At 39.3% G+C, this 27,614-nt stretch overlaps 1 protein-coding gene across 6 annotated transcripts in view; it reads right to left on the reverse strand.

The window, feature by feature from the left end:
- Positions 1–27,614, reverse strand: part of CARMIL1 (capping protein regulator and myosin 1 linker 1) — a 192,701-nt gene that overhangs the window by 100,493 nt on the left and 64,594 nt on the right. For all 6 annotated transcript variants that reach the window (XM_039711045.1, XM_039711046.1, XM_039711049.1 and 3 more), the window contains exons 3-8: positions 11,944–11,994; positions 7,642–7,701; positions 5,299–5,420; positions 3,233–3,330; positions 2,812–2,882; positions 2,601–2,674 (exon numbers count right to left, since the gene is read on the reverse strand). In XM_039711045.1, coding sequence (XP_039566979.1) covers positions 2,601–2,674; positions 2,812–2,882; positions 3,233–3,330; positions 5,299–5,420; positions 7,642–7,701; positions 11,944–11,994 — 476 coding nt within the window. The remainder of the gene's footprint in view (positions 1–2,600; positions 2,675–2,811; positions 2,883–3,232; positions 3,331–5,298; positions 5,421–7,641; positions 7,702–11,943; positions 11,995–27,614) is intronic.

A 27,614-nucleotide genomic window follows, 5' to 3' on the forward strand; every position in this document is an offset into this window, starting at 1 on the left:
ATTTTTGTTCCAATTTTTGAAGGTACTTCTGACCAGTGGGTCAGAAGGATCCCCTTCAGGAATTTACCTCTACTCCTTCTCTTGCTTTAAGCTTATTTAACCCCAATTGAGGTTTTATTTTCAAAGTTATATATTGCTTTATTCCCTTTATTCTATTGCAGTCTAGATGTGGTTTTAACAGTAACTTGAATTCTTTTCCAATGTGGTATGAAAGAAAGCTAAGAACCAATTACAAAAGCAGGACCTTCTCATAATTTTCCCTCGCTGAGTTACAGTGAGATCCTCACATTATTCTGGATGGTAATTTTAATTAAAGTAATATTTATAAAAGATAAATCTGTGCCATCTTAAAATAAAAACAGATTCAGTACTTCTGGAATGCAGACAATCTCTCCAAGCCTCAACAAGATTCCAGCTTATCTAATGCCTTCACATTTTTTCAACATCCCTGTCCCCCTGTGTATTTCAGATGGCAAGAAATCTCAACAGCACAATGAATAAAATCTAAACAATTACATTTTTCTTAAAATTTTTTGAATGTCCAAATAAGCTAAAACACATGCTACACAGATGGAGATCATGCAAACGTATCAAATAAGCCCTTTTTCACTTTTCACTTCGAGTATTTTTTTTTTTAAGTAATTATATGGTTCACAACACAACAAAACTTCAGATAAAACCTCGGAAGTCATGTTCCTGTGCAGCAAGCCATGCTGTGCTGCTCTGGGAACTTAAATTCATCTATAATTCATGCCATCTTATGTTGACCTTTAACAGAAATGTTTTACTTGGAAAAACACAAATTGTTTATTTTTGCAATGCATAGCCCCTATATTTAGAGACATGAGGCACCTGTCTTACCTTGCTTCAGAGCTACTACAAAACAAACTACATAGGTTCAGTAATCTCAAAAATTAGGTGAATGAGATATACAGCAGTCTCTCAAAATCCAAAGCATAACAGCATACTTTAAATTTACATCAGTTCCACTGTCTTAAATATATTGGAAAATGCTTACAAACATTCTTGAATTCACTGGGATTTCAATTCCTCATTTGTATTTTTAGTGAATAACAAGGGTTTGGCTTTCTTAAAATTTTTATCTTCTTGAAATTTCAATCCAAAATGTTCTTCAGTTCAGTCCTCAACATGTAGATGTTGTCATCCCAAGATGGATTCCACAGCATGTAAAGGGCTCCAAAATAGTTTTGAATCTTTGGACTTAGAAAATCTTGAAGCACTTAAAAAAGACTTTGCTTAACAGCACAAATACATTTCTTCAGCAATTTTGTAAGGTATATTTTAATGAAAATATTTTCTAAAACAACAAACCCGTTATTACATTTCTGGAAACCAAACTCACTTGCACCAGCTGAGATATTCTAAATATTTAAAACAATTCTATCTGCTCTTTCCAAATTAATTGTTCAAACATTTAATATCTATTGAGACTGGCTATCTGTAGGTATGCCCCACAGTCCTGTCATCATTTAATCTTTCAATAAATGTTAAAAGCATTGTTAAATTCTTGCCCCAAATTTGCTTGTGCTTTATAGTATTCCTCCCCTTATCCTCTTTCAGCAAGGCTTTACCAAGGAAAGAGTCTTTGGCCACATCTGTCACGCACCAGTTGCAGCCCTGTCATCTTGAGTTACCTCTGAATTGGTCAACACAGATACTGCTTGGTAACTTTGCCAAGGGATTCACTGCAGACTGTGAAAACGTGGCACAGAAAATGAGCTAAATCTTTGAATGGGGCATTCTGCAAGTTCACACACCAGATAGCTTAAACCTGCAAAGAATGCTGTGGCAAAATACTCCTATTTACCTACCACCAGGTTCAGCCTCTCTCTTATGATATTCTAGTCTTGTATCTGTGATAAATTCTTAATTCTTTCACTGGGTTCTCCCAAAGAAACAAATGCTTTCTCAATCTTATTTACACTTTCTTAAATTTGTAATTTCCTTGTATAATGATGAATTTTAGTTAAGCTTCCCTCCCATTTTCTCCTACTTGTAATACCTCCAGATTCAACTTTCTCAGAATCCCATTTTCTCAGCCAGCTAAATTCAGTAAACTAAATACAACACTTAGCTAGGTTTCAGCATCTCACAGCAAAATTACCCTCAATTAGTTCCTTTCTGGAAGTACATATTTTTGATAGCATCTATTATAAGCGAAGAGACAACTGGCTGGAATTCAGATGAACAACTTAAACCTTCAACTGACTTGCCGACAAAAATTAGTTTCCTTTATTGTGTACACCATGAGAAAAAGATGCTGCAGAAGTAAAGACTTCATAATTTCTTTTTTCCTTTGCCCACCAGATGTAGATGCATGTTTTATCTGCTGAATTTGAGCTCTTATATCTGCCATCACAGGAAAAGTATCTATCCGCTAACTTTTTGGATTGCTTCCAATAAGAAAATATATTTATCTTCTCCGGCTCCTGAAGGAAATGAGGTTTCCATGGGGCTTTTGTGCAAAAACAGCAGCTTTGTGCTGAACACTAAAAATGCTACAGATGGTAGTTTCACTGTAACAGCTACGGGGCCATCCCACTTCATCAATATTAGCGTGATTGCTGCTCATGGTTTACCTGTGGTCAAGGTGGCTGAAGTCTTGCAAATTCAACTCTCTGGTATCTTGTGTCAGATAAATCGTATCAACGTCCTGTTAAAAATACATAACCAAATACATCTTTACAGAACTGTAGTGGGGTGGTTTTTGTCAAGCACTATGGATTTGCCTGTTATTTCATCATTAGTACAGGTAGCTGAAAAGAGCTTCAGAACAAGACAAGCACTTACCCACTGTACTTCCTCTCTGTAGGGAAATCCAAGCCAGTCACAAACACAAGCATACATCTGCGAAAAGCCTCCTACAAACAACCCAAGAGACTATTTAACACAGAAGTCACACAAGCAAACAAAACACATCTAAAAGGACACTTTAATACTTAAAGATCCAGTTTTAAAACTCACTCTCTTTTTCTCTCAGAAGACTGTGCATTGTGCTTATGAAAGGAACTGAGACTATCCTATCTTCACATGGCAAGTTGCAAGAAAGCTTAATATAGTGCCTTCACCTACCAATCAGAAGTCTGCCTCATACTAATTACACCTTAAAACTAATTACACCTTTACAAGCTTTTGCCTGAAATAGAATTAAACTTCCTGACACTGCAATTCCAGCCCTCTTTTATATTTGAGCATTTAAATTCATTCTCACCACAAGGTCCAAGTTCTGCCACAGTCTGACTGTCCCACAGGGCCTGGAGATTAGCCAGTCTTTCTGAAGGCTCCATAGTTACCTTTTTCATAATCCTCCTAGATGGAAAAGAGGGGGAAAACATCATTCATGGCTTTGAAAGTATTTTTAAACACATAAACCTTTTTTTATTTTAAGAGCATTTTTAGATGAGTGTATAGGAAGAATTACCATTTTTAATACAACCCACTTTCCTACCTAAAAGGCACACACACCATTATGTAGCACAGCAGGAGTAACATTTATTCTTTCTTTCTTTCTCTCTTTCTTTAGATTAACTCTGTCACTACTGGAGCAACTAAATCCTTTTGTATTGCAGGATCACTCCATCTGAGGAGGCTTGTGGCCCTCGTCTGACACCAGAATGCCCAAAATAGGGAAGAGACATGGTATTAATAACTACCCTAAAACCACTGCTGTATATACATTGCTTTTATGCAAAATTAGCACCATGATGAAAAGAGCTGAGCAGTTCCACATGGCCTCTAGGCTGCACTCTTGCTATCCAGCTCCAATCTTTGCAATTTGGTAGCAGTTTCCTTCCCTAGACAGACAAGAAACACAGTACCTTCCTGCCTTTTAAGAAATAAAACTGTTCTTCTGAATGACAAGAGTGCCTCCTAAACTACAGAATTTATGAGGGGTCTGAGGGGGTGGGAGGTGGAGCAGAAGAGAATTAATAAGCAATAATAATTGGAGAAACCTCTTCCCCCCTTTCTTGCCTTATCTGGTCCTCTATAATCTACACAACTCCAATGACTTCATTTTGGAAAACTGCCATCTGAGAGGAGAGCAAGAAATTTGATTTCTTTTCTGGGAAGCACACACTCCGTGCAGCTACCCAACCTGCTCCAGCAATGCTCTCAAGAAAACCCACAGAAAACATATAGAGAGTTCAAGGCCTTCATAAAAAAACAGAAAAACAAACAGTCTTGCAACCCTCTTTACTCTTTTTGTCTGCATTTCTCACACTGTTACTGAGGTTTTATAGCAACCCTCCTCACAAATATTCAGTTGTATTCATGTTCTTTGAAGGGAGACCTCAATCTCCCCTAAGGCAGTTAACTACACTGCCCAAGAAGAAAATTGGAAGTGGGGAAAAAAAAATTAAAACAAAAAAAAAAAAAAGAAACTGCCATCTAGAGTTTATGAACTTGATTTCCTACTCCACCTACAGGAAAGGTGAATAATGAAGATATGCACCCAAAATAAAACATATAAGTTTAGCCTAACCATTCACATCTCGTTTCTGTTACTGAAGTTCACTTATAAAAATCAACATGTCTGGGAAAACTCTTTTCCACAGCCCATTTTTTCTAATAATGCTGAAAACCAGGAGCTGAAGAGAATACAGTAGTGCTGCATGACTTGGTAGAGAGTGATGAAGATGAGGCAATGACTGAGAACAAGGATAATAAAATTAAGAAAAACTACTGAGAATTGCTGCAAGATGATAGAATCCAGAGACACAGGTAAGAGAGAAAACCAAAGGCACAAGTAAGGCAATGAAAAGCCAGACAAGGAGACAAATAATTCAAGGAGTCAGTTAAACCATGGGAAGTCTATGACAAGACTGCCCAGGGCTTAGTTTTGAAGAACAAGGCTCTCAACCATGTGCATTGTTTGAAACAATGAAAGTAAATGGAACTTTTCCCTCCTCTCCCAACTCAGATTTTACTTCTGGTGGTAAAAAAACCAGAACATGGAGCCAGTTACAACAAAAAAGACAGAACCTTAAGCTGTACCTGAGGCTGGAGAGGCAACAAGGTAAAATAAAAACTTAAGACCTCAAATAACTGCACCCCCCTTCAATCCAAAAGCTCTTATGACCCTACAGGATGACACATAGTCTACCTATGCTCTACACCGTGCCCTGGTTCTGCCATACACCTGGACAAAAGCTTAGTGCTTATGGATATGAGTCTTATATCCTCAGTGTGTTTTGGATATAGGGTGAGGAGACCAGCAGACAAAAAGGGGTGGCTATACAATCTGTTCCCACTAGAGGTGCCCTAAAGGATACTTACACTGGTGAGAGTCCAGGGAATATCTTCCTGAGGCAGGTCCCAATGTGTGCCAGCACCTCGTTCACATCCTCTGAGGATGCCATCTTCATGGAGATGCTGCATTTCTCTGTTTCCATAATCAACTATAAATAAAAGTGCAAGAGGCTGAGAAGGGTATCATATAATTCATGTCGATGAATTAAACAGGAAAACATTTTAAATGCCAGTTGAATGCTTGTAGAAATCTGTTATTCTTTAAGACATGACACAGCAACGCTCCAGGTAAAGTTTCTGAAAGTTGTTCTTGAATGTACAAAGACCCCCGTATTCAAACTTTGCTTTTTCTAGCAGTGCCCTGCTTCCCACGGGAATACAATTTTCAAAGGATCTTGACCTCAGCTGACACTTTGAAAACCAAGAACTTTTCACAGCATTGTCCTCTTTTGAAACACGTCCCAGAACACCAGGAGAAGCAAGCACAGCCTGACAGGAAACTATTGAATGAGCAGGGTGCCTGTTTCCTCCGGCAAAAAGTAAAAGTCTTTAATGGCTGTGATCCTCTGGAAAAGTTCTAATGATTTGTTCTGTGCTGCTTAAGAAAATGCTGTGGTGCTGTGTTGTCTGTGCAGATGAAGCAGTAACTCAGCCAGCATGACTGTCCTGCTGTCTGGGGGATATGTGCTTCAGAGAGGGGGATAAATAAAGCCTTCTGCAACGTGCCTTTCTTAGATGTTGAGTGTTCAGAACCAAATCAGATTAGGGTATGAGTGACACATCAGCTTTTGGCTGCATCACAGGAAGCAATGTAATGTTTCTGCTGACTCCAGTGTGAATAGTTAGCACAGCCCAAGTCACCACCTCTTTTAGATAAGAAGCTGTGCACGCACAGTGAGAAGGTAACATGAGGAATAAATAAGTGAAGACAGACAGTAGGAGAGGGGACTGTGTGCAGTATGATACAGGGGATTGCTTCTTATTGAAGCTGGTCCCAGGGCTCTCTTGGTTCCCAATTCATGCCAAGGGTCACCATCATGATAATCCTAGAAGAGGCTGTACTATCCCTAAAGCACACTGAGACTATTCACACCTTCTACCATAAATACAACTCCTTTCTGAGCCTGTTGGCACCACTCCCTGATGACGAATGAGTGGGCAACTTACCACAGTTTTTCATCATCACCAATATTAGCACAACATTTCCTTATATTCCTCTGTCTATTTTTTCACTTATCTTACAGTAGGAAGCTCTTAATGGCTCTCTGCAAGATGCCTAGCACAAAACTACACCCTTCTGATATCACAGCTATAATATGCTGTCTGCAGGAAAACTGCAACAAAATCATTTGCTCCACAGGGAATAATCTAGGATTCTCTCTTCCTTCAGTCAGAAGACTCACACAATTAAAACACAAATGAATGTAAACATGAAAAACCTTAAGAAATGTTTTAGAAAAAGGGTACGCTCATTGAGGCTACTGAAAATCTCTTGTAAATACTGCTACAGCAGTGATTGTCTATGCCTCCAAGAATAATTAGCAATAGTTACTTGGCATTTTAGTACCTTTAATAAAATAAAAAAAACACAAAAACTTATAATTTAGTAAATGTCTCCCCATTAAAACACTTGGACCTTTTCTTTTCCCTCCTTTAAGGAAAGCTTCAAAAGACAGGTTAAAAAGACGAGATGTTAATACAATGAGAGCTTTTCAGAGTTCAAAGTGTCTCAGGCACTCCTATTCCTTAAAAGCTCTTTAAAAGACACACATGAAACACATAAAGACTTTGATACAATTGAACTGTCAAATCTTGTAAACATGCTCATCTTATGAATTAAAAACGCTCTAAAGGCATTCTTCTTTTCAGCACCTTCCCTTTGACATTTACTTTTTTGGGCACATAACTTGCTGTCAAATATATTTTGTGTTGTACACAGTAAAGGCAAAAAGAATAGTTGAAAGCAAAGCATTCCTGCCTGCAGTGTAAGCAGTAGCTTTTGGCTTCCCCATAAAGGTATTCACCACAGAAGCCACTGCAGCTTGTGTGGTGATGGATTGCATACCAGCCATCACTGCTCTACCAGCTCTGAGAAAAAGATCCACTTATGATACAAATGGAAACTTGCACCATACTGAATTAGAGAAAACCCCTATCTATTTCTTATCATTATTCCAAGTGCACAAACATTCCTAAAACTGACTCTTTAGATTCTTATTGTTATTTTTAAGACTTTAGACCAGAATGCAAGAATACAAATGCACAGTGTGCTCAGTGGAAGGGGACACTTGCATGTCACAGCCTTACGTCCTTGACTAGCAGAGATTTAGCAATGAGTAAACAAGTATCTTTTATCTAGAATAGACTCACCTGGCCTGGTTTATTGGAAGTTACTCCTTGGATTTCCAAGTAGCTGAAAGTTAGCTCTAACTGTAGTTAGAAAAGAAAACATCACATTAGTGCAAACATCACCTTATTTTAAAGAGCACTTACACTTCTCAATGAGGTTAAGAAAACCTTGAGCAGGCTACTGTTACTTGATATCAGTTCCTGTAATTGACACTAAGTATTTTTTAATACCTGGATGCATTTTTCATTAAAAAAATACTTACATTTGTTTGCTACAGGTTTAAATGGTTATTAGAGGTTATTGGAATACCACAATGGACATTTTACTGCAATTATAAGCACATAAAGCTTATAATTAATTATATGAAAAAATTCTACTATAAAAAGCATCATTAATACAATACCCTACTGATGTATATTCTTGTGACAGATAAATAATTTATTACAATCCTTACAGCTTCACAATTATTCTTTCATTAGTTACAGTGACCACAGGTGTGAAAAATTTTACTGCAGAGAAGTTGAAGGGACATGTAAACACACTGTATGTGTATGTATATATATATATATAAAAGAATAAAAATAACATATATAAATAAGTAAATAAACATATGAACATAAATGTCCAAGGACTGCTTTAGCTTATCTAAAAGTATGAGAGGAAGTGATACATAAACTTTGTCTGAGTGGTTTATTTGGATGACAGTCAGACTAGGCAGGGAAGAACATACTGACTCCGTAACTCCAAATGGAAGCATAGAATGCGGCAGGGAATTGTTGTCCAAGGACAAATCTAGGGCTACAGGGAGTGTGCCAAGATCTGAATTCACAATTATGTCGACAATCATCTTGACAGCCGAGATATACAGAAAGAAACAAACCTCTTGGACTGAATTGTGACTAGAGGGCAAGACATTAGCTCATTTCCTTTTAGTTATCATTGAAACCATTGCAACTGAGCAGTCTGTCTGAATTGCACAAAGGTTCCTGTACTTTATCTTATCCTAGGTTCACAGTCAGGGTGCTCCCAGGCTAACTGGCAAGCACCATATCATTCTATTCCTGTATTTGTGAAAAAGTCAACTCTGAATGACTACTGGGGTGCTCAGAACCCAGACACAGCTAGCATGACTCCCACCCTGTAAAGGCTGGAACAGGACATTGGAAAGTCAGGAACAGAGGTACCAGCTTCCAACCATCAAAAATATTTCCAGAAAAATTTGTTATTACTGTCTCTTTATTCTTTGTTGCCTATTTTCTGAATCCTTATCCCTTCAGTTGCCCTCATGATTTGGCAGCATCAGAAGATAGAAACACCCCTCTCATTTCTGTGCAAAGTTCACTTTCTGCAAAAGGTCTTTCTTGGTGAACAAACTTTACTCTAAAGATTTTGGGACTTCATGTGCTTCACCTCACACATTCTGCTGCAGGGGCAGCATCCACAGCAAACAGAGAGTTTCAGGGGTGCCATCACATCTGGTTACGAAGCAAGTGATTGCAGGGAACTAAGACAGGAGAGGCAGAACCAGCACAAGCCTCTTCTCAGGGCTCACACCAACATTTTCCCAAGTGCAAGGCATTCATTTCTCTTCAGTGCTTTATTTCTAAGCTAGGGCTGGCAATTTTTTTTTGATGACACAGCCCTGTCCAGTTGACTCAGGGCAGAAAGAAGAAAAAAGGAAAAAAACAAACCCACAAAAAAAAAATCTATAGCAGCTATTGTTGGCTACTGGATAAGCAGGACTATACACACAGAAGGAAAAACCTCTTTTTTTTTCCCATACTAATTAAATATTTCTTTACCTAAATGAATTTTATGAAATTTTAGAGGGGAATTTTCTGTAATTTAAATCCTTCATATTTTAATAATTATTTACCTATCAACTTGAGGGTTCTTTTTTTTGCTAAAGTATGTACAAACACATATATACATACATGCATACACAATCAAAAATATTTGAAAAGTTCACACAGATCCAGTCTCAAGAATTTAGTCTGCAAATCCTCTTGCCTAGAATTAACAAATATCAGGAAACATGGCACTATGTCTACAGCTCATCTTTGGTTCATTTTTTCTATTAAAAATGTTAATTTACAGTCACTGCTTTGCAGCAAAAATGTAAAACATGTTCTAAACATCATCTACTTCAAACTAAGAAATAATTTTTACAAGGTTTTAAAAGGCATAATGTCATTTATTACCCAAAATTATATGTTTTTAAAATCCTCTTAAAAAGTTATGCGTGCCTCTCATTTAGGAACCTTTCAGTTAACCAGACAGCTAATTTCACAGTTTTCAGTTTTTTCAACTAAAACTTAATTAAAGTTGTACTAGAAATGCATTTACAGGTCTGAATTACATTCCTAGAAATATTTTATATGCTTATTTGTGGGCTTGATGACACATCCAATATTACTAATGTTGCAATTACTTTTTATATAGACTGTAGCCAGAATTAGCAAGGTTTAAGTACTGTCCTTCCTTCCCAGTCAATCCGTCTCAATTAGTGGGAATGAACTGACTGGACCAGAGTATGAAGTTTAGAGGTGGCCATTGCAATATCTTCACTCTAAGGATAATAGTGTGAGTTGGTATTGGAGTTAAACAACATTAATTCTTTTTAACTTTGATCCTTGTTTAGTAAATACATCTCAACAGCATTGTTTAAGCAAAAGTAAAGCTTGGAATCGAATGCAGCAGTAACAGTTACCCAGAATGGCCATCTCTAGGCATGCTCAGTTTTGTTAGGAGTCCCCAGAGAAATGATGTGTCCTTGCTGAATGTTCTCAGCTGTCTTTCGAGGAGTTACTGCCTGCCAGGTATGTAGAAGAACTTGGGCTCAGAAAGCTTCTGAGCAGCTATTGAAAATACTACAGACATTAGAAAATTTACTAAGTTCCACTAACCCTGCTAAAAATGCATTTTCAACCATTCTAATAATTGTTCAGATGTAAAAAGTTTAATTTTTATATAAATCATAAGCACAGCTCCTCATCATCTTCCTTCTATTTGCTATCACAAAAATTACATTTCTACTTAGAGAATACATATTTTAATTTAAAAAAACCAAGTTTTTCAACTATGCAAACCTATTTAATGAGTTCTGAGAATTGTCTGAAACACTCAACTAAACAGAGTTATCACTAAGTACTCCAAGCCTCAGCCTTCAAGAGCTTTTTGATGACTTATAAATGGCTTTGCTATTGTTTAACAAAATCATGATTACCACCTGTCTATCATATTGCCATTGCACTGATGCCTGAGCTGTTCATCAACTGGATCTATCTTTCCAAGGAAGCAGTCACCAAGCCCTACCTTGAAAAGCCCTGGCTGACAACTGCAGTGATTCAAACACCAACAGACAACCAACTGGAGACATCTGTGCTGCAGGGACAGGGTGATCGACTGAGGAAAATGAATATCAGCAGAAATTCAAGCTGCAGTTCATCCTACCTGTCAGTCAGCATCTTCAAATTACAGCTCTGGATGGTCACATTTCCCAGTGACCATAACTGAAAATTTGGCATTAATAGCTCCATGTATGGATTCTGGTATTTCTATAAAGTGTGTGTGTGTGTATATATATATATATATATATATATAGGTATATTCACACACTCTCTTAGACACACACATCAAATAGAACAAAAGGATATGTGCCAAATTCCCATTCACTGATTCCAAGCTGGACAAGAGATGTTCTTTCACATCAGTCATTTTTATTCATGTGGAAACCATCTTTCTCTTCTACAACAATCATTATGAATTGTCACAGGCACAGAAAAAAAAAAGATCACCAGCACTGGCGAGGCAAGTTGCCAAACTGCTTTTCAAAATTAACAGCAAAAATCATTAGAAAACAGCAGAATTTAATAAAACTCAACACAGTTTCTGCCTCCAAATCAAGCGTAATCCTATCTGACACTACAAACACTAGAGGGAATAATACCATCAGCTTGTTTGCACATAAACTGTCCTTCTATAAAATTCATCAGACTTCTCTCACAGTTCTTCAAGCTGGAGTTTACAACGCAACTCTTCAGCCACCTGCATTTCCAGAAATTTAAAATTTCTCTGGAAAAGGAGTGTGTGTATATATAGATATATGTGTGTGTGTGTATGTATGTAGGTATTGAAAAATTCTTTTAAGGCATATACTAAGAGAAGCACCATTTAAACTCAAGACCATGCAACATACCATTCCTCAGTTATCTGTTTTTTTAACAGATGTGCATAACTAAAATATGCTAATTTTTTGCTACTTAGTTTACATAACTTTCATTTGTTGCCCCAGAGTATTTATAGGAACACATTGATCTTACCTTGGTGGGAATCCGAGACGTTAAAAGAAATGCCCGACATGATGCCAACACCTATTGAAAAAATAAGAACAGAGTTCGTAAGAAACATTTAATATTATGAAAGATTCTTTTCCAGGAAAATCCTGAAAGCAAAGGGAAAAAGCCTCTAGCAGAGTGAGTGTAGATTCCTTTTGCTGTCATATACTAAAGGAAACAAAACTGGGATCAGATCCAGTGGAACACACTGAAGGGACTGCTGCAATCTGATCAGCTATAAGCTAGTTAGCACAGCAGTGAACTGAAGAAATCTATTTAACCAATCTCTCAAGATCATATAACAGAATTCTTAGTGACATTTTAAAAAGAACCAAGGATGAGAAGTCCTACCAGGAACATAGGATGTATTTAAATGTAAAAAAAAAAAAATAGAAGATTATCAAGATATTATTAGCAATATAAGAGACTGTAAGCAAACGGGGGAGTCTTGGACACATTTGGAGCATTTCTTGAGTAAGAACGCAAAGATTTCTCATTCATAGCATCTGAATTTCTTCTCCAGCAAAGGCAATGGAAAAATGCAGTTAGACTATTGAGACCAGTCACTCTGGGGAGAAAGCACAACAAAACAAACATTTTGGAAGCTACTGCCAATCAAAATATAATGATTCTATATCATATCATTCCAATCTCCGGTAGCACATCCTACTCACAGATTTTACTCTTCGCAAAAGGAATTATCATCTTGCAAAACTACAGTGCTGTTTGTTGATTTACCCACAGAAATATCTGCTGTTTGCTACATCTTTTTCCAGATTAAAAAAAAAAAACCAAAAAAAAAGAGAGAAGCAAATTCTGTTCGAACACCTGCACCAAAATCCCACAGCACATGCAAAGCTTTTCCCACAGCTAGGACCTCCTGAACTCAGCCCTTCCCTGTATCCATGATGAAGTGATCAAGGTTGACACAAAATGTGTTCCTCACTTGGAGAGGAAGAAGCAGGCTGAGAATGCAACCCAGAATGCAACTTTGAACACTTCAAGGACTGGATTTCAGCTTCAGTTCCTCAGCTGAATAACATCTTGCTAAGTCTCAGGAGTATCAGTGCTGCACCAGTGTTGAGTATCAGCAGATTGTTTTGGGGTTGATATGACTAGAGCCAGTGCCACTGGCATAGAGCCAAACTGCTGCAGAATAACCCATGTCTCCTGGAAGGCTCAACCCTTCCCTGAAGCCCTCTTTTGACATGCTGGCCCTGTCACACAAAGCTGCTTCATTTCCTTGCTCACCCATAGAGGAGAGAGAGCATCTCGTGTCCCCCTCTCAGCTACACCTATCCCAAGTATCTCTTCCACAGTCTAGCACCAAGAGAAAGGGACTACCCAAGGGGTTTTTCCACTGCTCAGCCACAGTTTCCCCAGCCTAGCAGCAGCTTTCTCTCACAGTAATAAAACTTTGATCTTTTCCCTGCCTCACCCACCTCCTCAGGGCAGCCCCACACAGTAGGTGCACACCACTCTCCCAGGAGCCTCTGGGTAAGATCACACCCCATGCTCACAAAATAGCTTCACTATCAGCAGGAGTGCCACTCTTACACGTGAACCCATCCACAGGCTGCCCATGGGTGAAGAGGTGGTCAGGCATCCTCCCTGTGCTGGCACCACCAAAAAAACCTCTCCACTGTCATAGGCAGAGCAGCTTCTGGTCACTACACCTGAGATGATCAAGTGAGAGAAGGGAAGTGAGAGAGGGGAAAGGAAACTTTTTGAAGAACTGCTTTTCATATTTACCTTCTAGGTAGTGACCAACAGCATTAGAGATATGAGTGCTCTGTGTATGTCACCACAGTGGGACAGCTCGTTACAGGAGAATCATGTCACAGTCTTGCTTTAAAATATTTGCTTGCATATAAGGATTCAAGCTATTTTATGAGCCTAGAAAAGGTCAATTTAACATGACTACAGTACACATGAGCAGTCCAAACAACAAAGTTAAATGTAAACTAGGTAACCAGAAAGCCCTAACAAAATTATGTTGGAAAAGGATGTTCCAACAGAGCACAAGGCAGTGAATATTCTTGTGGCAGACATACCAATGATCCCAAAGTGATCTTTCTAAAACCACCAGAGCTGAAAAACACACTGACCTTAAGATGCATTTATGTACAAAGAAGAGGCCTGCTGTAAGATGATACTCCCCACTCAGCAGGTAAAGAGCTACTCTTGAGCAATAAGATGGTACCAGAAAAAAAGAAAAAAAAAAAAAGAAAAAAAAGCCTGATGTTTCTAATCCAGTAACACAAATTTCTATAGTTTTCACAGTTAAGACTCTCAGAAACAAGAGTTTGATTCTTACATAAAATCACTTGAGGAGAAGGTCAATTATTACTGCAAAATTAATGGCTCATCTTGACAACAGCCAGAAAAGATTCTTTTTTTTTTTTACTTTTTTGACAATGGCAGAATTGGCTAAGATGAGGCTTGCCATTTATCACAATTTTTGATGTTAAAATCTGCGAGTATAGCTCTGAAATGATCCACTTTAGTTTACTGCTTTCTGATTGGTTTTTCCCTAATATTTTCAAAATTGTACTGTGATATCTTAATTTTAACATCACTGGTTTTGCTCACATTTAGCAACAGGGTAGCCTGTACCCCAGGTCAACCCAAGACTTGCCAGATGAGCTGTGACACATGAATGGTTTGTTTTCAATGACTTCCTTCTCCTCGATAAGGCTGCAGTACATAAACAAATAATGGCTCTTAGGATACGGCTCACCCAAGTCTCTGACAATAGGATTCTGCATGGCTGTTAGTACTTGCAAGGGGAACAGAACACGTATTGCAGGCTACTCAAAAACACACACCACTCTAGTCCTTCCCTTGAGAAATGTGATGCTGGTGCCAAAGGAGGTGGAGGTGTTTTCACACGACAGTTCAAACCCCCTCTTGAGAAACAAGCTATTTTTGTGCAGGAAGACCCAGGTCTCTGTGCATTCCTCTGACGAGAATGAGTATGTGTGTGATTGCGCAATTGTCTAGGGCTTTCAGAAGCATCCAAGAGTGCTGTTTTTCATGAATAGGCAGATTCTAGATTTCCTGGGGTTTTTGATTTCTTCATACAAAGAAAATAAAAAGCAGAAGCAGCCACACGTACTCTCAAGCAATCCTCAGGCATCTTACCAAGAAGGTTCTGCCACTGTTACACTCATTTTGCACCCAGGGAACCTTGAGCACAGAAGTCTCACAGTCAAAGTCACACAGAAGTCCAGAGGCTCAGAGCAGCAGACACCCTAACTCCAGGGATAACCTGGAACAAAGAGCTCCCTGGCTAACAACCCACCAGGAATGTCAGCTGGACACGGTGTATAATCCACCTTATCATCTGATAACAAAATGATCTCACTCGTTCAGCGTAATGCGTCACAACCCCACTCCCCCATAACCGTTTTGTTTGGGCACCAGTAGTACTCAATCATTAATAAAGTTAAAAGATCCCATGAAAAGATAAACACGTGCAGGGTAAAGAAAGAGGCTCCGGATTTAATTCATGCTTTAACACACCTGTAAGCCAAAAGGTTTATGAGTGACTCATGTGAAGGCAGCAAGCACATCCAGGCAAATTTTATACAGGCAATACAACCTGGCTGTTGCTCCATGGAAAGGACAACAAAAGAGAATTATATTTAGTAAATAGACCAGCTTTGGTCTATCTTCCTACTCTGCTGTTTTTTAAGCATAAAATAGGATTATTATTTGAATTTTAAATGACTCCTACTCACACACACACAGAGCCCAGTTGATGATTTCTTAATGTTTTTATCATTCTAAATTCTGTAACTCTCCCTACACTGCTCAGAATGTATATGAAACAAAATTGGGAAGCATTCACCAAAAACATATCCCGCAAATTATTGTCGCCAAAGATTCATGGCCTACAAGATCATCTTCTATTTACCAGAAACATAATATATTTCACTAAATAACATAAATCTTCTATGAGCATATCGATATAAAAAATGCACAGGTGCATTTTGCCATTTATTGTCAAATCCTAGTCTTATTACCCATTTTAGCACTGTAAGTTAAATTAACAGGGCTGCACCGGGTTAACGCAGCCACCCTACCTAGCAGTCACTCTTGGGAAGATCACTAGAGAAACACAGCTCTGTGCTAATTGCATCTATTTTGCCAGACAAACCACAGCAACTAAAACTACCTCATCTATATTTAAAGCAGTTATAAATCCATAAGGAAATGCAAATCTTCTGAAAAACACCATTACCCTTTTTAAAATGCTCAGGAATGAAGAGTTCTGGAAAACACAGTGAGCATACTTGGGCTTCGTGACTAGACATGAAACAAAATCAAACCTCCTCAGCACTTCATGGGCCTGGGAAGTTGCATGATGCTCCCACCACTCACTACCACAGATGTTTTGAAACTTCCTTCTGCTGAAATCTCAAAATAAAGATGATTAACCAAATATTTTTCCCTTGCTGGGAACTGATTAACACAGATACTTTAAAAAAAATCCAAAATCAAAAACAACAACGAACTTCATACTTTTTTTTGATCAACTACTGCAATTTTACTTCTTAAAATGTACTCTCTGTACCTTTCCTTCCACCGTTGTTTCTTTAGCCCCCTGCATCTGCCATTTTGTCAGCCTCAAAACTGGTTCAATCTGTTTCATTATAAGGTACTTGTGAAAAGAAGCATTTGTAACAGGTTTTCTTACTTCTTATCACATTCTTATGATAGCCATTATCTTGAGGATGCCTTGAATCCAGAAGACAGTCACTTTTCTGTATATATCTTAGTTATACCATCCTCATTTTTCTCATTATTCATTACCATTATTATCCCAAACACCATCATTTTAAAGTTTTCACCTCTATTAGTTCCTTTATGATTTCTCTCATAAGCTTTCCACTGCTACTGCTGATTCAATATCTAATGTACACACAATAATGTGAGGTAAAGCAGCAGCACTAACACAGTTTTTGTTTGGTTAAAACATGGATGAATCAATACCTGTTAGAGCATCCAGCTTCCCTCATTCCCTATAGGATCGACCGTTCCCTTCCCGGGTTGCATGCCTGATGTTGTAAATGCTTCATCCTGAAGCAACTGGAGTTCGATTAGATAAAAGGCCCCTTTCAGCACCATGTTAGAGATATTAGAGCTGGGTTTGAGAGAGGCACTTCCTGCTAAAAGCACTGAGCCTTGCTACACAAAGAGGCTAGCTGACATCCTGGAGGGCTTTTTGGAGGGCTGATTAGCTCAGGCACAACAGGAACACGTATGCAGCATCGCCTGAAACAGTGGCATCGCTTGGCATATGGTGGGTTTCTCTGCAGAGCACTGACACCCGTGAAAAATCCCCACTCTGAGGACTTGTAGCACCACCACCTTCACCCACACAGCCCTCACCATTGAGTTTGACTCTGATCATTTGGTCTCGACTACTTTTGAAGCACCATCTGTGACAAAACCACTGACAGGCCTTATTCACTCCTACTCCAAATGTCCCCTTAGTTATACACCAATACTAAAGCAGTCTTTTGCTGCTGAAGAAGCACAGTTAGGGAAGGGTTAGTGCATTTCAGTTCACACACAAAAAACAGTTTTTCCCTCACTGAGGTGACCCTTAGCCAAGTTGAACACATTCCCAGGCTCGCCTAAGTCGCTGGTGCCTGTGTGGCCAGCCAAAGACCAAAACATTGTACGGGGAGCTGCTACTTGCATCAGTACAACTCTCTCCTGCCCAAGACACAGGTAAGCTCTGCAGCACACGTAACTACCTCAGCCATCCCCATGAAGGGCTGCTCTGCTGCATGTTTCTCTATTATTATTCCTCAAAGTCAACTACTGCTTCTTCAACAAGGCTCCCTGACCAGAGCCGTGGACAGAGTGTGAGCCTGCCTGCCACAGGAATGCTGTGCAGATCACAGCTTTCACTGGTCCTTATTGCCACCACACTACTTTAAAAATTCAAGTCTGCTCTGTTAAGGGTCACCAATTTCTGTATTTTCTGGATGGCAGAGGATGGTATGGGGAACAGATTTTAGCAGGTCTTTTTTGTTGTTTTTGTTTTGTTGGGGGGGTGATTTTTGGATATTTTTTTAATGTGTGCTCAGATATCAGAAGAGATGTCAATAAATCTGCCACATTTAGAGAAGAGAAGCACCTTTCACAATACTGCAGGGAACAAGACAGGGGACACCACAAGATGGCACAACGGAGTGCTTCACACACATTTCCCTTTCAGTCCAAGTCAGAGGACCCATTAACAGAAATGCTTCTTTAGCTCCTGGAAAGCTGTTCAAATCTGCAGAGCAATTTCTACTTCAGAGGCAGCAATGAACAAATCCTGCCTAGAAGACAGGTAAGAAAAAAGTATCCTTGTTTTACAATTAATAACAACTAAGGCATGGACACTGAAAGCTTTGCCTAAAACAAAAAGGGAAGACAAAGTGGCAAAGCTTGAAAGAGAAACCTGGAGTAAAAGGGTCCTAATTCTGATATTTCAGAAGAAACAACATAGCCTGGAGGTTTATCAGTAAATTAAGACAAAATTTCCAGACATAACTAAATTTGTTCCAACAGCTCTAGCAACACTATCACCACCACCTACAGGCAGTGTCCTAGCCCTGAGAACTGTTTCTAAAAAACATATTAAGCAAATTGTGCTTCTTTAACACCTGTGAAGCACACAGAAACATGAACGCTTGTATAACTCTGTCTGCAACTAGCAAACTATCCAGCTGTTTTAGTAAAAGGTGGGATTTCAGAAGAAACTGAGATATGCTCACCTGAGATGGGCCAGACATTACCTATGGCAGCAATAGGACCCATGGACACTCCAACTGCCCAGCCCTGTCACTGAAGTAGTTTGGGATGTGGTCACCAGTGGTGCAGACTGGGACTGTCCTGATTTACAGATTTTACATTCTAAAGTTTTGTATCTTTCCCACGGAGCTGCTTGAGGAGGGGCAGCCACCTACTGCCTGTGTGTACAGCGCTCCCTTGTTCTAGTGAACAATCAGTCATGGAACAGTTTCATGGCATTGTGAGAGACGTCCAACACGGAGCACTAAATACAATACCCTGCAGGCTGCAAAGCTTCCTTGTCATCCTGCTCACCATCACATAATTCCCAACAACAAAAAACCATAATGCTGTAAAACACTAAATACCAGAAGACCCACCTACAGTGTTATTTAAGCCTGCTCTGAGCCATAAAAATGGGAATCAGCAGCTGCATTTCAACAATTCAAAATCCATGGCACTTGACACAGCCAGGGCTGATCCCAGCCAAGGTAGAGGAGGGGAGCAGGCTCAATCACATACCTTCACTTGTCAACTCATCAATAACACCCCAATGTGGGCTTTCCTTCTCTGTACCTACATTACACAAAAATAGGTCACTAGCACATTAGTATTAATATACCTTTATTTCACCTTTTTCCCCACTTTTGCTCTTATCTGTGTACAGCCATTACACAGATTCAGTGCCGAAATTCAGGTTACAATGTGCTTCAGCAGGATTCCCAAGTACTCGCCGTCTACAATGTTCTAGACCCCCAATACTTGGTTAAAAAGCAAGTTGAAAATATTCTGTTGACTAGTAATTCAACACAGCCTGGGCTTCAGCACCCTTTAGAAAAAACCCTCCCATTACCTGTCCATGGTGTTAATAATAAGAAATGTCTGTACCCCTTCCCCCTTTCTGCACAGCTTCTTTCTGTGTTTACGCACAGCAGTTAAAACTGGAAGCATTTTGGTGTGCTGCAAATGACACTGTTTCTATGCAGAAGTAGCTGGAAATAGATTTTGCTATTACAGTGCTTTTATTCTTATCTTCTTTAATTTCATCACTTTGAAATGCCAGATTGAACATTTTGCAGTGATCCTTAGTGAGGGAATTACGCTCTAAGTGTGTCGTAGCAACCATAACAAAGAACTTTTAAGACCAGGAAACAAAACAAAAACTTCAGGTTCAGAGGAAATGCAATTTGATCCACAGTGCAAGCATTTTATAAGAAACTCTTCTACAGACATTCCTATTTGCTTTTAGCTACCAACAATTAAATAAAGATTTAATTATTGAAGTGCAATGTGCTTAGCTACACTGAATACTGAAATAAATTAAATAATCACAGCAGAACAGTTTCCTCAATAGCCACTGCTATAAACCACAGTTTCAAAAAAGTTGACCTTGCATAGCCCCAAGAGCTAAGGGCCAGAGAAAGACATCAGCTTAATAAATCTGTAGAATTATGTCTTTTGTGTACTCTCCACGGCATACACAAATTGAAACACAAACCAATGGGCGGAGAATCAAAGCAGTTCTTACCTGAAGAAACCATTGCTGTGGGTGCAAGACAAAACCCTCTTCACGACTAGATACAGAGGGGATGCAAGGTCTTCTCCTCTACGCTACTACAGGAGCTTTACTGCTGTCCTCAGGTGCACTCTTGATTTCCTTTTCTTCCTCTTGCTTCCCCACAGTACCCCTTTTCCATCCCTATAATCAGTAAAATATGATGTATCTGCTGGAACTAACATGACTGTGACAGCCACTTCACCCCTAATCACCTGAGCTACACTGCAAGACTTCATCTTTATATACTTTGATATCTTAAGACCATCAGTCTTTCAAGAGAGGGATGGTGCTTGAGCGCTGAAACCAGCTACTTGGCCGGTTAAAATCCTTGCAAGCCACCACTGTATGCACAGCCCCCAAACTCAGATATTTTGTTATACTGTTTTACATTTTTATATGATCCCTTTTACAGCTATTTTATTTCTAATGTATCACATTTCACCTCTGCTAAAGAAATCTTTCTTTCAGAGTTTAAAATATCTTCCAGAAATGGCAAAAATGGATCAAACTACTCCCCTGTCCCTGCTCAAGAAAGCAAGGCTGAAAAGGACTTCCCCTTTCCCACTGCTATCCCCACAGGAAAAGGGCAGTGAAAAGGAGGCCCCTTCCAATATGGAGCTTTCCCACAGCTCTCATACTTCATTATTTAAGTGTGGGAGTTGAAGATGGCTGGGGCATCCCCTGATGGCTTACTCAGGACCAGTCACCCACTCACCCACCTACTCAGCTGACGTGTAGCTACCATCTCCTGGACAAAACTCACAACAGGTTCTGTGTCGTGCACTTTACTCTTACAGCCAGGGCAGCTAAATAACTGAGGTGTGAAGAGTGTTCCCACTTTCTTGTCATGCAGGTGCATGATGATGGGTGCATTTCTTTCTTAGGAAATTCTGCAAGAGACAAAGTCCCCTCTTTGCTCCCACTCTGTATCTAACAGGCAGGAAACCCAGCAACCAGGCCAGCTTCAGGCAGTGACACACCTGATTGCATCTGGCTTCCCCTTAGACAGAAATTCAGGAATTGCCACATTCCAGAGAAGCAATTTTGCCTCCAACATGCTGCAAAAAAATACTTGGCAGTCTCCCCCACTCTCAAAATGAACACTATCTTGTCTGCCTAAGAAGTACAGGCTGCATGAGCTGGGCAAAAACCACTAAGTGTCCATTGATGGAGGGCTATTTTACTTTCTGCTGATTTTTAAATATTATGTCAATTATGTAATGCTGTTAATTATTAAAAATGAATATGCTTCTATTCAATAAAAAAGCAATTTTCAGAATTTTCTAGTTTTGTAAAGATTCTTGAGTGTATCACACTATTACTGCCTATGTGTTACTTATGTAGCTTCTTATACAATCTATTTACCTGGAAAAATGCATGTAATAACAAAACATCCCCATTTATCCAATAACAACTTCAATTTCTAACAGCTAAATGGATAAACAAACAAAAAGAAGTCAGAAATCGTGCTCAAGAAGAAAGAAATAACAATTCATTGACTGCAAAAACCACTAAGTGATTCTGCTCTTCAAACCCAGAAGTGTAACAATTGCTGCAACTTGGTCCTGACACTCAAAAGTAGTTTTTAAACTGCCTATGCCTCTGAAAATTTGAAAAGAAAAAAAAAATCAGCCAACTTCCCCAGAAAGCCTTCACAAGGTTCTGCACATGATGCAAAAATCTTCTAAATCAAACTATTTTTCAGAAGTTTTGTGAGTGAATTTTGCTTTTATAAGTGCTGATCCACGTGTTTGATGCTAGTTAACTATTGTTCATTTCAGAACACAAGAGTCTTAGGGAGAGGAAGAGAGCTTTTAAAAGGTTACTTCATTACTTTACTACTTCTAAGTTATGAACTTACAACTCTCTCTGCTTGTCAGAGCAAGCTACAGAAGTGTAGAGTGAACTAGATCCTCCTGGGCTTTATCATTCTATCTAGAGTAATGATTTACATGCTCTTCAGTTTGTGGACTATCTTATTTTTCTCTATGGAGGTATAGCACAGTCTGCCAAAAAGTAAAGTAAACCTGAGAATGATGGCCTTTGTTTTTTTAGATAGTAGGTTTTAAACCACCACAGTCCATCTAAATTTAGTTTATAAGAACAAGGCCTGCAAGTGCAATTTTAAGTTTACACCAGTTATGAAGTATGGCATTAATATGCAGACACCAGTTTAGCTAAATTTGCTTCTCATGTGACTTTCATCCTTAGCCTAAATTCACAGTAACATTCATTAATTATCACTGGAGTTATACATCAATCACTTCAATAAACTCATCTGGATTCAGTCAATTTGCTGGTATTCTCACAGAAGTCAGAAAGAAAAATGTTATTCAATTGTCCTGCCTAAATAGCTGATTAATGTGTGTCATCACCATTTTTTTACCCACTTCTTGTTTATCATCTCTTCTCAAGATCTTTCATTGCCTGAAGTTCTAAATGTTTTCTTCTCCTTTTGTTGAGCTTTGATGCTCATATCAACACAGGAGTTTTGTACAACTAAAATTGGAAGTTTTAAAGAAATCAATATAAAAATTTTGAATTACAAGGCTAAGTTCACAAACACGCCATAAATAAATGATCAGTGTCTTGGTAGCAGGTTTGCACAAAATTTTACCCAACAGACTATCAGATATATGGAAGATTTGAACCCTGCCCACACACAAACACTTGTATTACTGAATAATTAACTTCATTATTCAGATGAGAATTTTAATGATGTCAGTAAAGCACAGCCATTAAAACTCAAATCCTCCCACCCACAACTGAAAAAACTCCCCAGCTTTATCTTCCATGTCTTCTGTGTCAGGGTTCTGTAATCACTCAATTTCTCAACACTGAAAAAACCCCCCAGCTTTATCTTCCATGTCTTCTGTGTCAGGGTCCTGTAATCACTCAATTTCTCTAATTTGTCTACATCCATCATATCATTGTCTTGCAGGCTAGATATAGATCTCTTTCCCTTCCTTAAATCCTAGAGAAATGTCTCACACATGTGCACCAAGAAATGAAGACAAGGAGCAGAAAGCATCCACGTCAATGTGTCTGTGATGGAATGACTTAAAATTCAGTTACATGGCAGAGCTCACACCAGTTCTGAAAAGGCCACTACCTCCCCCTTGCTCATAAATTAGATGGGAACTTAAGAGATCTTCTGTCTTCAGGTATAGATATCTCCTAAAGTTGAGGTCAAGGGAGGTGGAAACAATGGGACACTCCATTGACATCTACTCCAGGCTGCATAAAGAAGCTCCAGGAGACACTGCTTTGCTCAAGCTAAAAAAGCAAGAGTGCTCACTTGTTTAACAGAAAAACAAAATCTGGCTGTTTGCCTCAAACAATCACATCATCATGATCATGAAGTACATTTTTAATGAGGCCACTCCTACCCTAGAAGCTGTTAACATACACAGACATGTAGTTAAGGCCTTAATCTAAAAATGCAGGTGACAGAAACAAGTAGATATAACCCTTTCAAGAAGAGATGCCAAATACCAGTGTTTTAAAATAATATCTATGCCCAGCCTTTGCATGATAAAGACCACAGTGTTTCATCCAATAATATCAGAACCAAGCCTGTAACCTCAGCTCCTCTCAATCGGATTCCTCAGAGTAGTTTCAGAAGCTAAGCATCTGTTGTGGTTGCTAATAAAAAGTCTGAAGAATTCTGCTTTCAAATATGCAAAAGTGGGTGGGGGAGAGGGGGCAGTTTCACTTTCCTGCAGCCACATGAAGATACATAACAGCTTTCAAAGTACATCATTGACTCACTCATGGTAAAAATCAATCAATTCTATGAAGTTTATGGAGCCTGGTAAATTAGCTAGAAAAAACACAAGCTTTCTCTGGCTCCTCAGGGTTCACAATATGTGATCTGACCCTGGCTGTAACAATCATGTCACTATAAACAAATGATGAAGGAACCACAGCTGTCTGGAAACTCTGGTACTCAATAATGCTCCTTCCAAGGGTGCCAAAACCTATAGAGCACAGGCTTCAAGGAGCCCTGCATTGAGCCAGTGCAGCAACAGCTAAAAAAAGTGAGGTCACCAAATGCAGATGCGATGTAAGACACAACCACACCGGGAGAAGCATCAGCTCTCATAACGGGGTGTCATTCCTGGAGAGGGGCACATGATACTTCCCTACAATCAAACCAGAAAGTGGATTTAATACAAAGGATAAACACTACAGAAGTGATAAATAGCAAGGTAATTCAGCTTAAGGACTAACATAATAATTTTTCCTCTTCACTCAATATCTAGTCTTTGCCACGATTCTGCTTCCAGCAGGCCGTGTAATCCATCCAAAGACTCCAATATCACACAAAAATCTTCATTGTTAAGGACAGTGATTTCTACTTATTGTCTGAAGTTGCTACTTGCCGGCAACATGCCAACATTCTGGAGAAGAACTGGTAAGAAGAAAAAGTAGGCTGAGGCTGAGCAACCTCTTCAGCTGTGATACTCTAAGATTTGTTCTCTGTAGAAACAAAGAGATTGCACTTACACACAGCAAGTTGAATTTCCACATCTGGAAAGCCTGGGCTGCTCTACTGATAGCAGCTCTGCTCATGCTCAGTCAACATGCTTGAGACACACTATGCTTCCTGACATGCAGTTCATGCAAGACATGCTGGATTTTGGCTGTTGAGTTCAGGTAAACTTAAAAGAGTGGCTGTGATCTCCAGATATCCAGCATGCATGCTTTCTCCTGGATCACCAAAGGCTTAGATACCCAGGAGAAATGCACCATACCTACCTTCAATATTCTACCAAGTTCTCATTTCCCCCTACCCCAAGTGCAATCAGATAACATGACCAGAGAAACTCAAAGGCATGGGAGTTGCTGAGATCAAGGATAGAGGTCAAAAGGGTTAATCTGTGCCAAGACAAGCAGTCCTGATTTAAAAGCTCTGAACACCTGACACTAACACTGAGTTCTCTCCCAAAGGCAAGTTTACCCTGGGCTAAATTTGTCACCTTTCATATGCTTATGTTGCAATTCTAGTACACTGAATTCTTACTTATCAAATGCACAGCCTGCCCTTTTGTCTGCAGCTGCTTCAGTGCTATTTGCACCATGTTTCTGCCTGGAGGTTTGTCCCTCTGCTCCTGTGCCCATAGCTTGAGAAGCTCATAATTGGCAGATCTGGGACACTAAATAATTCTTAGTGAAAGCCAGGAAGCTTCTGAAACCAACAAACAAGACAAAAAAACCATCTCAGTCGGGGATGTGTGTATGTGTAATGAATGAAAAACAGTGCTAACACAGAACTGTGTGAAAATGTTTCTTTCCAGGTCATTTTTACCATGGAACATGTTTTGATTCTCTAAATTCACTCTGTTGATGTTATAAACCCACCCCTTTTCATTAGCAAATGCATAGATGGCTGCAGAACAACACTTTAAATGAGGCAGTGCTGTGTTCTATTCCAGATTATTAGTTTGAAATACCACCACTTGCAGTGCATTTACTCCTGTGTACGCACAGGTAGTACTGCTTTTATGGAGCAGTGATTCAAGTATTTTCTGGCTCATTCTAACAAACTGACACAGAGAGACTACAAATACAAGGTAACCAACAGTTTTAGAGAAGAAAAAAACCCATACTGATTGTTGTTTAATTTGCTGATTCCTGGAGGAGAAACCTTTTGGACCTACAAACAAATGAGGCCATCTGAAAAGTATGAAGGAAAGGATTAGACTTAAAAGCTAATGTATTTAAACAAACTAACTAACTAAAAATTATAATCAGTACTATCTCCGCAGCCCATAAAACTGGTACCTTTCTGGTACAGCTTCATAAATCAATTTTGTTATCAAAATACAGTCAGGAAATCTATAAAACACACACACACACAAAAGGAAGTCTAGAGTTCAATGATCATGTCTGTCTTACCCTTTTTATTAACTGAAACAGATGGCAGTGGGGGTGGTAATAGCTATATACAATTTGGGACACTAAAGAGGAAGACATAAGCTTTATAACAGCCACACAAATACATGGTGCCTTTTATTCTAACCATATTCACACAGAAATATTTGAGGATGATCCAGCATTAGAAACAGAATCTACCTTCTCTTTTACGCATATAAACTGTTCTCCTCCAAGACCCAACTACATCCACTAGATCACTGGTAAGCAGCAGGAAATTTAAATCATTCAACCCAAGATGAAAAATATCCTAGATTTTAAACATGGGAACTAAATTAACACCCTGAAATAATATATAAAACTGCTTGCAAAGCAAGGAGCACTGCATCAGATTTGGCACTTCACATTCTAGGTCACACTTGCACAAAGCAGGCAAGAAATTGAGGGAAATCAATTAGAAGTGAAAAGCCTCTGTGCACGTGCCAAAATGCAGTCTTAGGATGCAGCTGTGTAACCCATCTAATCCAGCCTAACATGGCTAACCCAGAGAGGCTGAGCTCCCCTCCAGTTCCATCATGCTGCAGGACACTTCCAAAGCCACTCAGCTGCTCAGGTGGCTGAGCCAGGCTGAGGGGCTCCCACCATGTGCACACACACCAATTCAGTTCTCCAGCACCTGATGTAGGTGTCTCTTGCCATGTCTATGCCACCAACCCTGACAGGGGAGCTGTAACCTCTGCCAGAGGGACAGGTGGCAAACAGAAATGGAAACTTCCTAGAACGGGCACAGTTGGCTCAGCCAGAGCTTGCTAGCCATCTTGTATTGGAAGGAGATGGACAACTCCATGATTTTATTTACCATTTGAGAGATGGATAACTTCCATGATTTTAATTACCACTCTTTCGCTTTTCCAAAAAAAAAGAACAAACCCCCAAAGAGAAAAGAACCCTAGCCTAACTTTCCTTCAGAAAGGACCAGCCATGAGATGGGTATCATTATTGCAGGAAAGAGCACAAAAGGAAGGGCAATGTAATTAAGCACCTAGTGATGCACCACAACTGCATGACTCTGAGCCAGCCTGTGATCCAGGAATACAGACCCAGCCTGGGCAGCCCTTTGCTGGCAGCTCACTCCCAGCATCCTACTAGACATAGACAACTCATTTGGAGATGCATCTGCTGATAAACCTGGCAAAGCTGCTCCCTGTTGAAAGGGCAGCACAGGCATGGTGGACATCCCTGAAGGAAAAAAAAAATGCTGGAGGACAGTAAGACAGATCACCGGGGCACTTAAGTAGCAGAGTAACAAGCCCACACAAAGGTTTATGTATTTGTTTAACCCCTACACCACTCAACACCATTTGGGGTGATTAACCTTAAACAAATAAAATGTCACTGCTTCCACTGATCAAAACCAAAAATGCTA

The sequence above is a fragment of the Passer montanus genome, unplaced genomic scaffold, assembly GCF_014805655.1.
Source record: "Passer montanus isolate IOZ18808 unplaced genomic scaffold, ASM1480565v1 scaffold24, whole genome shotgun sequence".
Lineage (NCBI taxonomy): Eukaryota > Metazoa > Chordata > Aves > Passeriformes > Passeridae > Passer > Passer montanus.